This window comes from Falco rusticolus, chromosome 4 (assembly GCF_015220075.1).
Source record: "Falco rusticolus isolate bFalRus1 chromosome 4, bFalRus1.pri, whole genome shotgun sequence".
Lineage (NCBI taxonomy): Eukaryota > Metazoa > Chordata > Aves > Falconiformes > Falconidae > Falco > Falco rusticolus.
Window position 1 is genome coordinate 66,734,720 of NC_051190.1, and position 14,443 is coordinate 66,749,162.

General features: G+C 37.3%; 1 protein-coding gene across 1 annotated transcript in view; it reads right to left on the reverse strand.

The window, feature by feature from the left end:
* The window catches only part of ZEB1 (zinc finger E-box binding homeobox 1), a 126,208-nt gene that overhangs the window by 15,893 nt on the left and 95,872 nt on the right, over window positions 1–14,443 (reverse strand). Inside the window, exons 2-4 of the mRNA XM_037386965.1 lie at window positions 9,223–9,423; window positions 3,939–4,001; window positions 2,156–2,317 (exon numbers count right to left, since the gene is read on the reverse strand). Of these exons, the coding sequence (XP_037242862.1) occupies window positions 2,156–2,317; window positions 3,939–4,001; window positions 9,223–9,423 (426 nt within the window). The remainder of the gene's footprint in view (window positions 1–2,155; window positions 2,318–3,938; window positions 4,002–9,222; window positions 9,424–14,443) is intronic.

Here is a 14,443-nt window from a genome sequence, read left to right on the forward strand (position 1 = left end):
GAATTTCTAAGGTGTGACCAATAACCACGCTACTCTTCCATGCTTCAAGGGAAATGGGTTGGAAATTTTGCAAGGATGCTCCTATGCCCTGTGCTGAGCGAAAGCAGGAGAGGAAGCTGGAAGGCCTCTTTTATGCTTTGAAGCATGAGGGGGAAATTTGTACACACTGTCGTTTGAAGTTGCAGTACTATAAGCATTATTAATACTCACAAAATTAATCAGTACTTTAGAAAGTACTTCTGAATTATTTATGTTCATGACCTCTTACAGCAGTTATCACCATAGATTTATTATGTGCTTTGTGAAGTAGCAATTCATTCTGTTTGTGTGGAATTCACTAACTTTATTTTTACTGAACATGCCATTCCCCTTTCAACAATAAAAAGGAAGAGTCAAACCAGTTTTCATCATTACTAAACCCCAACACCTTCTCTGTCATATAGCTTCTTTTACAATTGTTATGGTAACAGGCAAAGTAACACTTATATTGCACTGGGTTTTGTGTTCTACCCATTTCTGATTTTCTTGGGAGCAGTCAGGTCGTCCAAAAATGAACCTATCCCCACATGAGTAGATACAGAATGCTTCCCTTTAATTATCTTTTTTCCATCAAAAATTCAATTCACCTGACACAAAGAATACTCCATTTCAGCACAAATACGACTCAGTGGAAATGTCAGAAGCACATTAACTTAAATTCTGTTTCCACTGAAGCAAACAGCAAAATGGCAATGGTTTCCCAAAGCCGCTAAAGATTCTAATTCTGTCACTTCTCTTGGTTTGGCAGCACGTGTCTTTAGCAAATAACATTATATTTTTGGCATTTTCTGTTATAAATGATTAAAACACTGAACATTATTTCTCAGCATTGTGAATTTCAGAATATTTCCCTGTGAACTTACTGAGCAAGGCCCAATTTATATTATTAATACAAATGTGTAATTTTAATAATTACAAGGAAATCATACTGCAAGGCTATAAAACTAATCTGACAATCTGTGCCACTGCAAGCACAGATTAAAATCTTAATTGAATTGTAATTTTTCAGATGGTACTGTTGAGCATGTATCTTACTTAAATTTTGCAAAACTTGTAAAGTAAGCCACAAAATATTAGTAACTCATGTCCTATTTCTGTATATAAATAGGCATGTACACAGTTTAAAATACTCAACTATTTTAATTTACTTATTTTTTTTCTACAATCTCTGGAAGAGAATAACAAAATTGTTAGCATTACCCCTTTCACTCCTCTCCCTCTGACCCGAGTACAGTAATAACAGCTACTGTAAGATTTTTGTTCAATTATGTACATTTTTTTAAATGACTGGAACACAACTCCTAACCGTTTACGTAGAATGTTACTTCATTGTGAAAAATCTTTAATAAAGGAATACAATCTAGTTGGAACTGCAGTTGTCACAGGTTATGAAAGCTGAACATTTCAGATAGCAGCACAGAATGCAAACTCAGAGTCTGAACAGGTTTTGCCTTCAAATATTTCATGATGAAGATGCCTTCAGTGTTTCATGAAGAAATGAACAAAGTATGACTTCTCATCTCACTCAGAAAAACACCTTAAGCATGAAACTTCCTTAGAGAAAAAAAGACATCTACTTAAAAATAAGAACAGGTAATTATTTTTTCACGCAAACATTTTCACGTAAAAAGTTTCTTTTTACTTCACTGCTGTCTTTTCAGGAAAAAAAACCCCGAAGTCCATCATAGACCAGCTACCTAAGAAAGGAACTCCTATTTAATAGAACCTTTCAGGTATTTTGTTTAGAAATACAGAAAGAAAGTTATTCTTACATAAAACCGCACTATCTTGCTTCGCTCCCATTATATTTAATGTTTATTCTGTTCTTTCATGCAATGCTACCGAATGGATTTATGAAAACTTGAATTTTTATTTCCAGTTACTTGAGATTACCATTTAGGTACATATACAACTGAACCGCACTGCATCTCTTGTTGCACAAAATCAAGTAGAAATGCTTTTTGCATGATAATCACATCCTCTTAAAACTATTTAATGAAGATTCCCCCGGCCCCAATTTATACATGTATGCATTGTTGACTTCCGAAATACGACAGCACTTTTTGGTCAAATAGTACCATTTATTTCATAACAACAGAGCTGGTGACATATTTACCATTTTCATCCTGACCACTAGCTTCTGGTGTGCCTTGTCTCTGGTCCTCCTCAGGTGCTTCAGGGTAGATAACAGCTGTATCTTCTTGTTGAAGGAATTCTTCAACATTAGGGTCATGGTTTTGTTCATTTTCTGCATCAGAATCACATTCATCTTCTTTTACTAAGAGGGGAAAAACAAGATACAGGATATGAAATGAAGACTGTAAAGAACATAAATGAGATTCACACTGCCAAATCACCTTCTATCCAAGGATTTCAAAACTCTTTACAGTTATTAGCATAGGTCAAGCCCTTTAAGATGCAGGAATACAGCAAGTTTTAAAACAGAGAACAAGTGGCATAATGACATTTAAAAATTGGACTAAAACCACAGTTTGCCTCTCAACTCAGTACATATTCATCATTTTAGATTAAGTTGTTCCCCTCAACTTCCCTAAAAATCTTAAACACAACATTAATTATGATTTAGCCATAGTAGTTTGAAGGGCATTTTACCATCTTGGCTCCTATGTTTGCAAAAGTAAACTTGTCTTCAAGACATCATTGTAAATGTTATATAAGGCCTGTTCATTAGCACATGTCCAAAAGATATTTAAACTCTGAATAGCAAGTTGGCCAGCTGAAATGCAGCGAACCGGAACTGTGAGTGGCTTTTTCTCCAGTGTTGGAAAAGGCTATCAAAAATTTTTCAGATATAGTTAACGTCCTTCAACATTTCCTGGTTTAAAACTTAAGAAAACAATCAATGAGTAACTCTATTTCAAAGTTAACAAACAATAAATTATTTTACTTATTGTTTGTATGATAAATATTTGCTACCATGTATTTGCCTAAATACGTTGTTCATAGTTTATTTTTACCATGGTGGAACATTCTGTGAGAGCTCTGCCTGCGGCACACTAAATCATGACAGATCTCCTCTACTATTAATAATGTGAGGTATATTTTTAATAGGAAGGAGAAGTTTTATGACTCATCTCTCAGTGTGAAGTCACATACTCAATTTACAATTTGACACAATCGTTTTATGACATGAGGCAGTCTCTCACATATAGACTGCAATGCTATACACAATGCAGTTCTCCATACTTGTTTGGCTTTCCAGTAACTAAAAAGAACGTGTGAAGCTACAGTTTTAAACTTATCAATGTTTAATTATTTCCTTTTTTTTTTTTCTAAATGAGGCTTGCCCTCATATTATGGAACTATTTAGTGTTGAGGGCATTTAAAAAAAAAGTATAAAAACCTTTTAAAAAGCTGTACGGGCTATATGTTAAGTTTCTTGTCAACCAGAGAAATAACAAAATAACAGAGCATCTGGTTTTGTCTGGTACTGTGATGGAAGTATATATTTTATTTTGCCTTCTGTACAGAGGAGTTGATAATAAGATACAGTATTAGCTTAAGTTTATTTTAGTATGTTACTTATTAGTTTTAAACACTATCTATTGACCTCTACTTCTATTCTATACAATTACACTTAAGATCAGCACTATTACTTGTTTTGCTCTTAGGAGACAAGGTGCTCCAGCAGTCAGCCCCCGCACAGGACTGCTCCGTGTCACTGCTCAGCTGCACCTCTGGAACCAGGACACCCGAAAGGAGACCAGACTGTTCCTCCCCAGCTAAAACACTGTTTACAATTTAGGACCTCTAGCGTGGAAAAGCGATGCATTATATAAAGAGAGGTGGAAGAATTTCAAAGACTTCAGAAGGATACTCACCTAGCCAAAATGCAATAGCACTTTATGAATAAGGGACTCAGATTAACAAAGAAATACCTGTACATCCAACTTCATCTGTCTGAGCTTCAGGCCCCAGGATTTCCTTTGTTTCTTTTCCAGCTGAAATAGTACATTTCACAAAAAGAAGAATGAATATTTAAAAAAAAACCAAAACAACCACCAAAACCCCAACACACACAACAATTTAATATACTTGAGTGATTTCTTCAGCAATTTTTTCTATTTCTGTATTGTTTAGAAGAACTGCATTTAAACAAAATGTTCTTTCAAAAATATGGATTGTGCTATTTCAGCAGTGTGTAATCAATTGAACCACAAAGATATTCCATGGTTAAAGAACTGAAGTCTTAAAAGGAAGCACACTAAACACTAACCATTATTTGAAGAGAGGTAAAGACAGGGACAGTGTGTTTCTCCAGCAAACACAGGCAGCTACTTAAACAACTCTATCTGGAAATGAAGCTATCTGATACACTGGAATATTTTTTCCAGAAAAGAGTATCAGCCCCCCCACCCTCCCCTACATAAAACCACATTTACATTATTTTCATCAATTAGCCGTTTTGGGAAATGACTGATAATTTGCTGGTAATGCCTGCAAGCAGCTACCCAATGCGTTCTCTTTCTTGTAAACTGTCTAGAAAGCACTTACAGGCTCTGATTGCTTAAACAAACAAGGATTTTAAACGCATGCTCCCCACTTCAGATCAACTGTGCACTACAAAATCGTTTCACAAATCAATTCCTATATTCAGTATGAGTTTGCAGGTATCAGACACCTGTAGAACTATTGCTGTGGAGCTGACCTGCCTCCAAAGCTCCCCCAGCTCCTGCTGAGCTGCAGTGGTCAAGGATGCAGCCTGGAAGTTTTAAACACAACAGGCTGCTGGGTCAAATCAATACACGGCACAAGATGTTCCTAATTTACGTTTGTTGGGTAGCCTGGACTGGGAAGTTCTTACTGAAAAGGCCACTGCTGCCACTTCTGTCAGTACCTGGCTTATGGTAGGGCTGTGTAGGAAAGCTATGTTGGTTGTTTTGCTCCGTTATCGGTAGTATGCTATGCTAATATATGTGAAATTAAAGTGTTCCTTGATCTGAAATGGCAACTGTTATACTTTTATTTACATTACTTCAGTGCAGGCAAAAATCCATTAGTTTGGCTAGTCAAAACTCCAGAACATTCCAGCTCTTTAATTACAGTAGAAGCCAATTTCTCCTTCATATGGAAAATGATATATTCTAGGAAAACTTTTAAATCTCAGATAATACCAGGTCTCTCAAAGGAAAAGACTGTTATTTCTGTCTACTTTATTAAAATCCCACAGACCAAATATATCTGCAGATAGTCACAAACAAGAAATATGCTTAGAAGTGAAGTGTAACTCTTAACTCGTGCTTTAATTTTGTCATCTAAAAAAAAAGCCCAAACAGGCTGTATTTTATCAGTCAATACTGGACTGTGAGATAATTATCTTTTTGGCTCATGATATCACAGACTTGGTTCAGAATCTGTAGGATGGATGACTGCATGCAACACAAATCTAAATCCAAAATTTAATTTTGTATCAACAATCATGAAGCAAACCCACTATTTTTCTTTAGAAAGGGTTTGTGATTTTTCTCCATTATGAAATAGGAAGAGGGGAATATCAGCAAGTTATTACTCATAGGAATTTAAATTACAGTGTCTCTAGAAAATTCCATTGGCTTCAGTACAAATAAAAGTTATGCCTCCCAAGGGAATGACAAGGAATTTATGGCCATAGAGATTAATCTCAGTGAAGTTAAAAACCTCTTAATATTAATAATCATGTACTGCCTCTTCCAAATATCTAAAAGTGACGTACAGGGAGGAGCCCCTTTTCCACAGGGGGTGATCTTCCCTAATGCGGTGGGAATAATTAATAATTTGAAAAATGTTAAGTAGAGCTCATTCTTTACAGCTATATATGGTCTACAAGGAAGGCGACTTTACAATCATGCCCTTAGAAATCCAGTTACTACGCTGCAAATAGAGTTGCTGGGAAGCAACAGAAAGGGATGTGATGATGGGGACTTAAGACAGATCTTAAGACAGATCTGAAGACACTGTTCCACCGAGCAGAAGTCACAGCTCTGAATTCCAGAAGAAATTTGAGCTACCTGTTGAATGACCACTTAAATACAGGTCTCCATGAATAGCATCTAGGGCATGACTATCCGTCTTGGCATTACATCTGCACATACCAGATAATTGTAAAACACATTCTTGGACTTCTGTATCTCATCATTGCTTGTGAACAGCTGCGTAGAGATATGGTGGGACTTCCTAGGGTTAAATGCTAATGATTTTCACATTACAGGCAACAGTGTGCACCAGCAGCAATCACGCATGACACAAGCACTGTGTCACAGGCTGATGGTAGACATCTCTGCGTGGGTAAGATAACTGATCAAATTTAAACCAGTAGCAAAATGGAAACTTTGGTTCTAGACAGAAAGACAAACTTCACTGAAATTTCCACCACAGTCTTATCTTCAGAGAAGGGAATAAATTCCAAAGCCCATCAAAAGAATTTCTGATCTAAATTCGTTAGAGCTAGTTTTCTGACATGCATGTACAAAGCACTATTTACAGCTTACAGTACTGCCCGATTGTTTGCTTCAGTGAGTATAAACTTGATCAAAAAGATGCCACACTTTTTAGCCTTCCTCCCCAAAGAAATTAATACGAAATAGTGCAGCAACCTTCCTCAGCAACCCAGCACACTGAAAGAACATAATCCATCTTATAACACGTATGTGCAACCTAAAATTTTATGAGTTAAAGGAATTTTGGAGTACCAGGAAAAGCTTAAACATAAAACATAAATTAATTTTTAAAGTTTATTTCAAGGTCTTGACAATTTTATTGAATTTTCAATTTTTGAAAGTTATCTTAGTTCTAGGTCTGAGATCTCTACATTTGCCAAATACTTGTATTTAAACATAATATATAACAATGCTTTTTAGGCACATTACTATAATAAGTCAATAAATGTAACCTTTGCTGACTTTTTTTTCTTTTTTTAGATTACAGCATAGGTTTTACTTCAAAATAAATAAAAAAAAAATCAGAATATTCAGAATCATTTCACACGTGAATGCTGGCACACTGCCAACAACTTGTGCAGGATACTTGTGGTTCACTTTTTCAAACCATTATGACTGTTTCAGTTAAACCTCTTGAGATACACACCTTATATTTAAAACACCTGTTCCAAAGGTCTTTTAGAAATTCAGTTAGAATGACTGGAAATGGAAAGAAACTAATCTGATAAAGAAATGCTGTGTGTGTTGTTTCTATTCTTGGGCATTCGTGAACAGAATAAACATGTAAAAAACTCATTCTGCCAAGTTCAGCTAAAACCAGGAACTTTCAGTACTACTTTACTGATGAAACACAACTTACTAAGACTGCTGTAGTGTATGTTTTCTAAAAATAATCGCCAGTCCTGAAGATGGTATTCGTGTTGCATGGACACCACCCTCAGTACCTTTCCCTGTATAAGGGAGATCATGTATTCAATACCGCTCTCTCCGGATTTCTAGTGAGCAGCCAAGACTGATGATATGATTTTCAGGTCACGCGTTTCCTTCTAGGAAAGCTATAAAAAGTAAATAGTACTTTACTATTGTGAATCAAACCTCCACAAAACCTAATGTAGCCTTCATTTTTCTCTTGTAGTCATTGCCAGAAATTCAAACAACTTATTTCAAAAAAATCTTATCAAATAAACAACGCTCTGGAGTGCTACAAAAGAGGCTTCAGAACGCATAATTTTTATAGAAGAAATTTATGGTAGTTAATGCAAGCCTGTATGGCAAGTGTTTTTAATCTTTTGTCTGAAAGCCTGTCTTCGTCAGCGATGACCAAAGCAGAGAAAGCACTGCCTACATGGTGATTCTACAATCACAGTAGAATTTGCCTCAAATGCTTCATTTTAGCAAACAAATTTTAAAAGGTTAAAAATGGCACATTTGAAATAAGGAGTCAAAGAAGGTGCCATCACACGTCTAGAGCTCTGAAAAACCCCAGAAGTTTTTCCGAGGCAAGACAGATGTGTCACGTGTGACGTGTCGCAACCACCTGTAGGTACCTCTTCAGGAAACACTCAGCCCAAAGGGTCTTGACCCAGCACCTCTGTGAGCCAGCGCTCTTCTTCAATCCCTATTTCAGGGTTTCTACACATGTGCGTGAAGGGTTCAAGAAACTGTGCACACACAGCCCTGCAGTTCCTGATAGATATAGCTGCAACAGAGCAAAAATATTACAGGATAACTAAGAAAATCATCTACCTAATAATTTAGCTCCAGAATACTCATTTCCCTGCACAGCATATCTTGGCAATAGCAGCTATGTAAAAACAGGCTGAGTTGATGCTATTCTTTGAACTCTCAGCTGCTCTCTCTCAGCTGGATCGCAGTTAGGGACCATATGACTGCTTTCCATTTATTTAGACGTGAGGTCATGCAATTTGTCTTAAACCACCAGTTTTAACAAGGTGGATGCTAAAGAACTGCGGCTGGAGTTCAGACACAAACAAGGATATGCCAGAAAATATTCTGCATCTTTCAGGGGATTAAGGCCAAATTCTGCAATAAATTCCACTAATTTATGCATTTATCCCAATTTGGCTCAAATGGAAGCATGCTGTGTGATATTATGAAACTCAGTATCTGATTCCACAGTAAAAGGCCCATTTCCTGATGGCTTCACATTTTCAGCTCCTAAAGCTACTGCATAATATGTACAACATTTACCTCCTTCCAGTGTTTTCAAAATACAGATTCATTATGAGCAACATAGATTATTCTAAACCTAGTAACTGGAAAAAAAGATTTCTGGCTATATTTTACAAGGGAAAAGGCAGAAACAGCTCACAAGGAGAAATTTACATCTGAGTATCATTTTGTGTCATGGTTTTGGCTTATCACTTTCTCTCCAAGCTGAGCAAACCCTGAATCTTACTGGGAGCTTTGGCAGAGACCTGTCATGCAAAAAGATTGGGAAGCAATTGGGAAGCAAGTAACTATAGTCTCTGATCACCCTTGAGAAAGCTGCATCTACAGACCTGAACCTCCTGTTTAACAATGCCAACGGCATGAATGCACCTCTGAATCTGACTCAAATATTAAAGAATGAACGTAAAATATATTACAATAAATACATTAAAAAATCTTTTTTATTGCAAATATTACATGTTATCTCAATAACAAAGTGACCAAAAAAAGCCCTATCGAATCTTCATTTTAGAAACCTTTCTCTACATAGCATCATCAGTGAAAATGAACATACCTTCATCTTCCCAGCAACTGTTTGTACTCCCTTCTCTTTCACTGTTTTCTGGTAATACTGTATGGTCTGTTGGCAAGTCATCTTCTGGCACACTAGCATCACAGTCTGCTGCATCAGTTACACTTTCTTCTTCCACTATATGCAATTTATCTTCATCGTCTGAATCTGAGTTTGCTTCTACCACGTTATTATAATTGGTGACTGTGGACAGACAAAAAGCAAAATGCTGATCAATATACTCTTAATTTACAGCATGGAGGTCCAAAACTTTCAGTACTGTGGCCAGATGCTATATCTGGGGCCCCTCTGTGGAGTCACATTATTATCCCTTCTTTCCACATGGGGATGGCAGCGGCTTGTCAGCAACTTGGACATAACAGTGGCACACAAGGAGACAGCTGGCAGCTGCTGGGCTCCCACCACTGCTAGCAACCACAACAGCTCTCACTCCTGCACACCCAGCGTGAGGCTGCACAAGGAAAGGCAGCGGACAACTCCTGAGTTCTCTTCTGGGCCACACTGAAGCAGCAAGCTTCCAACTGGATCGCTCCAATCTGGATGCCAGCATTACTGTTTGTTTCCTTTAAGAATACTACAGCCTGGTCAATAGCCTGTGAAACACTTAATACTGATAACCAAAATTTTGTTACAGACAGATGTGTGTAACGAGGATAAGCTGTATGTATACAGCAATCAGTGGGGTACAGAAGGAACAAAACTATAGGGAAACAACTGGCACTGAAGATCAAGCGACCCCAGGCTGAGCACACGTAGCTCAGTCGCTCTTGCCCGGTCCCACGGAGCAAACGCTTGCCGGCAGCTCTGCACTCTCTCTGTGCTCACCCAGCCCATCTCGTGCCAGCTTTGCCTGTAACCGATGCCACTCCCATGCTCCAGGAATGTGAATCAAGGAGCAAAAAAATGGGAACATAAGGAGATCTGATTCAGAAGGCCTAAGGCTCCTGATCCAAACTAAAATGCTCTTGTAAAACCCTCATACCCAAAGATCACGCTAAAGACTCAGCAGGAAGAATAGTAAAAGAAAAATCCAGAGGTGACTTAGAAAGAAAATCTCGCATAACATTTCCCCAGCTACCATGAAAAGGTAATAACTCTTACTTTTTCAGCCTGGAGAACATATTGTGCGAGTCTTGTGAACAAAGGATTACATGATGATATATATGTTTCTGTCACATGGGAGCAGATTATTATTAAATAGTCTTCATAAGTAAGCAAGCACAAAAGATCAGCTACGGCCATTTCAATTTAAACTGTAAGGATTAAGTATTAAGAAAAAAATTACTTTCACAATCTGTTGAAATGTCTTGTTACTCACACTGAAGTTAAACTATTAAACATTTATATCTATATGTGTATTACTTCTTCACTGCCAAGTTTGAACTTACTGAAATGCTTCGAAATCCGGTTTAAGAAAAGAGAATAAATTTATCAATCAACAACTAACAAGAGTTGCCTTGGCTGCAGTACTCCTGCAGTGGCTATCAGGGTCATACCTGGGAGGCACATATGCATGTGCTACTTTGTGGTACCTGCATGCTGTCACTGTTAGCACATGAAAAGCCAGACTGATTCTTTCATGTGAAATCCTGCCTATGAAGGTAGATAAATATCAAACTAGACTCCTGCTCTTCTGAAGTTAGCTTTTTTAAATTTATTTTCTTTTCCCAAGGTAAGTATTCTAGTCATTTAAAAATGCATTTAAGCAGGGAAAGTGAGTAAGATTATGAGCTGACAGGCTACTATCTCATGTTCTTCCAATTCAGGAGATAAACATCTCATCTAGAACATGCATAAGCATGACAAAAGAGCCTTTTGAATTTAAAACAATCATTCCATATTTCCATATTTTATACACACAGTCTTATTTGAAAAATGTAGTAATGCCCCACTATTTATGGTATTGACCTCTTCTAGGACAACAAATTTAGGCAGATTGCCTAGACGCTAGTGTCTGGTCCATTCCAATCAGTAAATTGATATTTACTTTATATTCTGTAACAGATTTTGCAAAGTAAAATAGGCACTGTAAGGGATGCTGTAACATTGTGTGAAAGAGAAGACCTACTTGTATTCCTTCACCAAAGCAGAAGAGATTTATTAATTCATTTGCCTGAGAAATGGTAAATGCAACTTTATAAAAAAAAGCGTAAGAACAGACATAAAACAGGAGGAAATGGAAAAATTATTTAGCCTGTTGTCTTAAGTGGTTTTTACAGTGATGCTTAGATGCAGAGGATTATTAATGTAAAACACCAACATATTCACCTTTGACACATGCAAAGGAGATCAGTAAGAGCATGGATCAAAATTTACAGGCATAAGTTCAGGCTTCAGTAACGTAGATAATGAAGACTTGATTTTTTAAAAATACATTTCCTGTTTAGTTTGGGAAATTTAGTAGAAACCCCTATATTAGATTTAGAGTAGCTTTTCTGGAAACCAAAAATACAATCAAAAAGTTTGTCCTGAAGAATTCCACTTAAGGAGAAGAAATATATCTTCTTTTCCTCATCATATATTTTATTTTAAATATAATCTAATAATTACGACTCTACCTTGAAACGTTTTCATACATTCTCACTACACTCACTCACATGCTAACTCTGCAAAACTTTAAAATTCCTCCTTCTCCATAAAAAGTGAGGAACAAACGATCTTTGGGATTTTGGCTCCTGCCACCAAAGACCAGTTATCAACAAGGCAACACAACAAAATCAGCAAGAAATCTGGCTCTGATGTTCCTGTTTTCCTCTTATGAAGAGCTTTGGGGGAAATAAAGGGCTCGGCACATTTGGGATCGCCAGGCAACCCACACACCAACTGTAGCAGAAAGTCGAGCACTTAAAACAACAGAAAAGTCCATATTATCTGTATGTAACTCTAACTAAATTATTTAATGTTGTTTTCCCTCTACAGGATCCTTGACTCATCTGGTGCACTGATGGCAAACACACAGGAAATGCTCAGTTTCATGGAATGAACTGAGTATTTGTAGCATCCTGCCTCATTTTTTTCAGATTGCAAAGTGATTGCTCATTCTTTTTATCCCCATCAGCCAGCAGCATTCCCAAAGCCTCATTTACAGGATGTTAGCCAAAATGGGATTCCTCATTACATATAATATATCATATATTAGATAAGGCATTATATATGTATATACCACATATTATAGCTATATATTATACAATTATATGATTATATATATTATATATAATTTCCCTACATGACATTCAGCAGGAATGCTTCAAAACATATAATTAACTGAACTGCAGTAGGGTGACAGTTCCTCCGTTTCACAGAGAAGAAACTGTCTGCTTAAAAACCAGAGGATTCTTTTGGCAATCGTGGCACTGCCACGTCAGTGTAAGGCATTTTGGGCCTTACTTTTCAGAGGATTTTGCATTTATACAGCATTTTATATTTTCAAAGCACACCTGTGTTCATTTCAAAAGCAGCTGTGCTCAGAGCCCAGCTACCTCGGCCTGTGTACCACAGCAACTAGAAACACAGAGATCACCTCCAAAATAAGTGACCTTCCAGAACCACATAAAGCCTCCTTGAAACAGAGAGAATAAAATCCAGTCTTTCAGTGGAGCTTTCAAATGCCTTAGAGAGCACGCTTTGATTCCTGCAGCCCTTTACTTAAATTACTACACTTTCCAGCAATTAAGGCAAGGGTTCTGGAGGCAACAGCTTCCTTTAATAAACACCCCTGATTCATTCTCCGGGCACCATTCCTCCTGTGAAAAATATTATGTGATCACATAATTAAAGATCTTATCATTACGCATACATGCAAGGGACAAATTAAAACAGTTTGAACAATCTTCATTCTGACATTTTCCAACTTTTTTTGAATGCTCGACTTTCAAAGTCAAGTGTTTGATTTCAAAGAATGTAACGATCAATATTCTTTCATAGAAACGATGGTTAAAAAACAATGAAACTCTGTAATTGACTATATTTTTAGCCAATTCAAATTAAAACCCCATTACATGGTACCACACCGATGCCTGCATGGCTGCAAAGCTCAGCTTAGCAATGCAGTTCTGCTTCTGGTGCCCTAAAGACTAAGGGGTGGCAGTAGCAGGCTGCCATCTTCATTTGCTTCAGGCACGTTTTGGGTACGTGTTTCACAGCTCTTTGAAGACACTGAAGAAACCATGGAACTATGGCACCTGGCATCCAACTCCGGGGGTAGCCACCCTCCTCCAGTTCAATCCTAGAGCCAAATTTAGACCTTCCCTATCCGCACATCACTTTGGGTGTTTTTTCTTCTTGTCCTTGATGTTTCCTCAGAACAGCCACCGCTGATAGAAGAGGACAACAAGCTCATGAGGCTCGCTTGATGCCTGGCACCACAGTAACTGCTGAAGTTGGGAGGCATAAATTTAATTAAACCTTTTTGGATAGAGATTGAAACACACTCAACACAAAAGCAGTATGTAGAGACTACTGCTTACAACCTCTGAAAGAAATTCAATTGAATATACATAAACTATGACTTCAAGGGGCTTCTAATTTGGCCAAATATCCCATGCAGAAAATAAAAAACACATGTAAAACCTCACTTAGAAGAACAGTTACAGCTTTCCAACGAAGTAACTACAAATACTTCAAACTTCAGTAATATTTACTTTTAGTTAACGTAATTTAAAAGTAGTGACTGCCTAAACTAAATAATTCAGGCTGGATCACAGGAAACTGGCACACACAGTAACCAGCGTCTACACAATGAGACACTGCCCTCTGAAAAGCAGGGACAGCTAGGGAGGTGACATCACCCTCCGCCACCACTGCTCTGGGGACGGCTGTCAGCAGCAGGGAGGGAAGAAGCAGATCGCTGAAGGGAACCTTATCTTCAACTGTAAAAGCTACGTCTCACTCAAAACATGAACCATGGCCGTAAGCCTCTGAAAACAGGCCAGCAGACAAGCACACACAATGTATAACAGACATACGGGCCTATTCTGTCCACCGTATAGCATGTAACCTTAGCATAAAAACATACATTACTGTATTAAACAGTTTCATTATTAATTTTACGTTTACTTTCACAGATCACTAGAAAAGAAGGCCCCATTTTCAACATATGTATTACAAATGACACTGAAGACTAAATACTTAGTCAACAAAAAAATTTTACATCATTACTATATATCTTCTGAAATGAAGCTGAAATATAAATTAAAAAAACAAC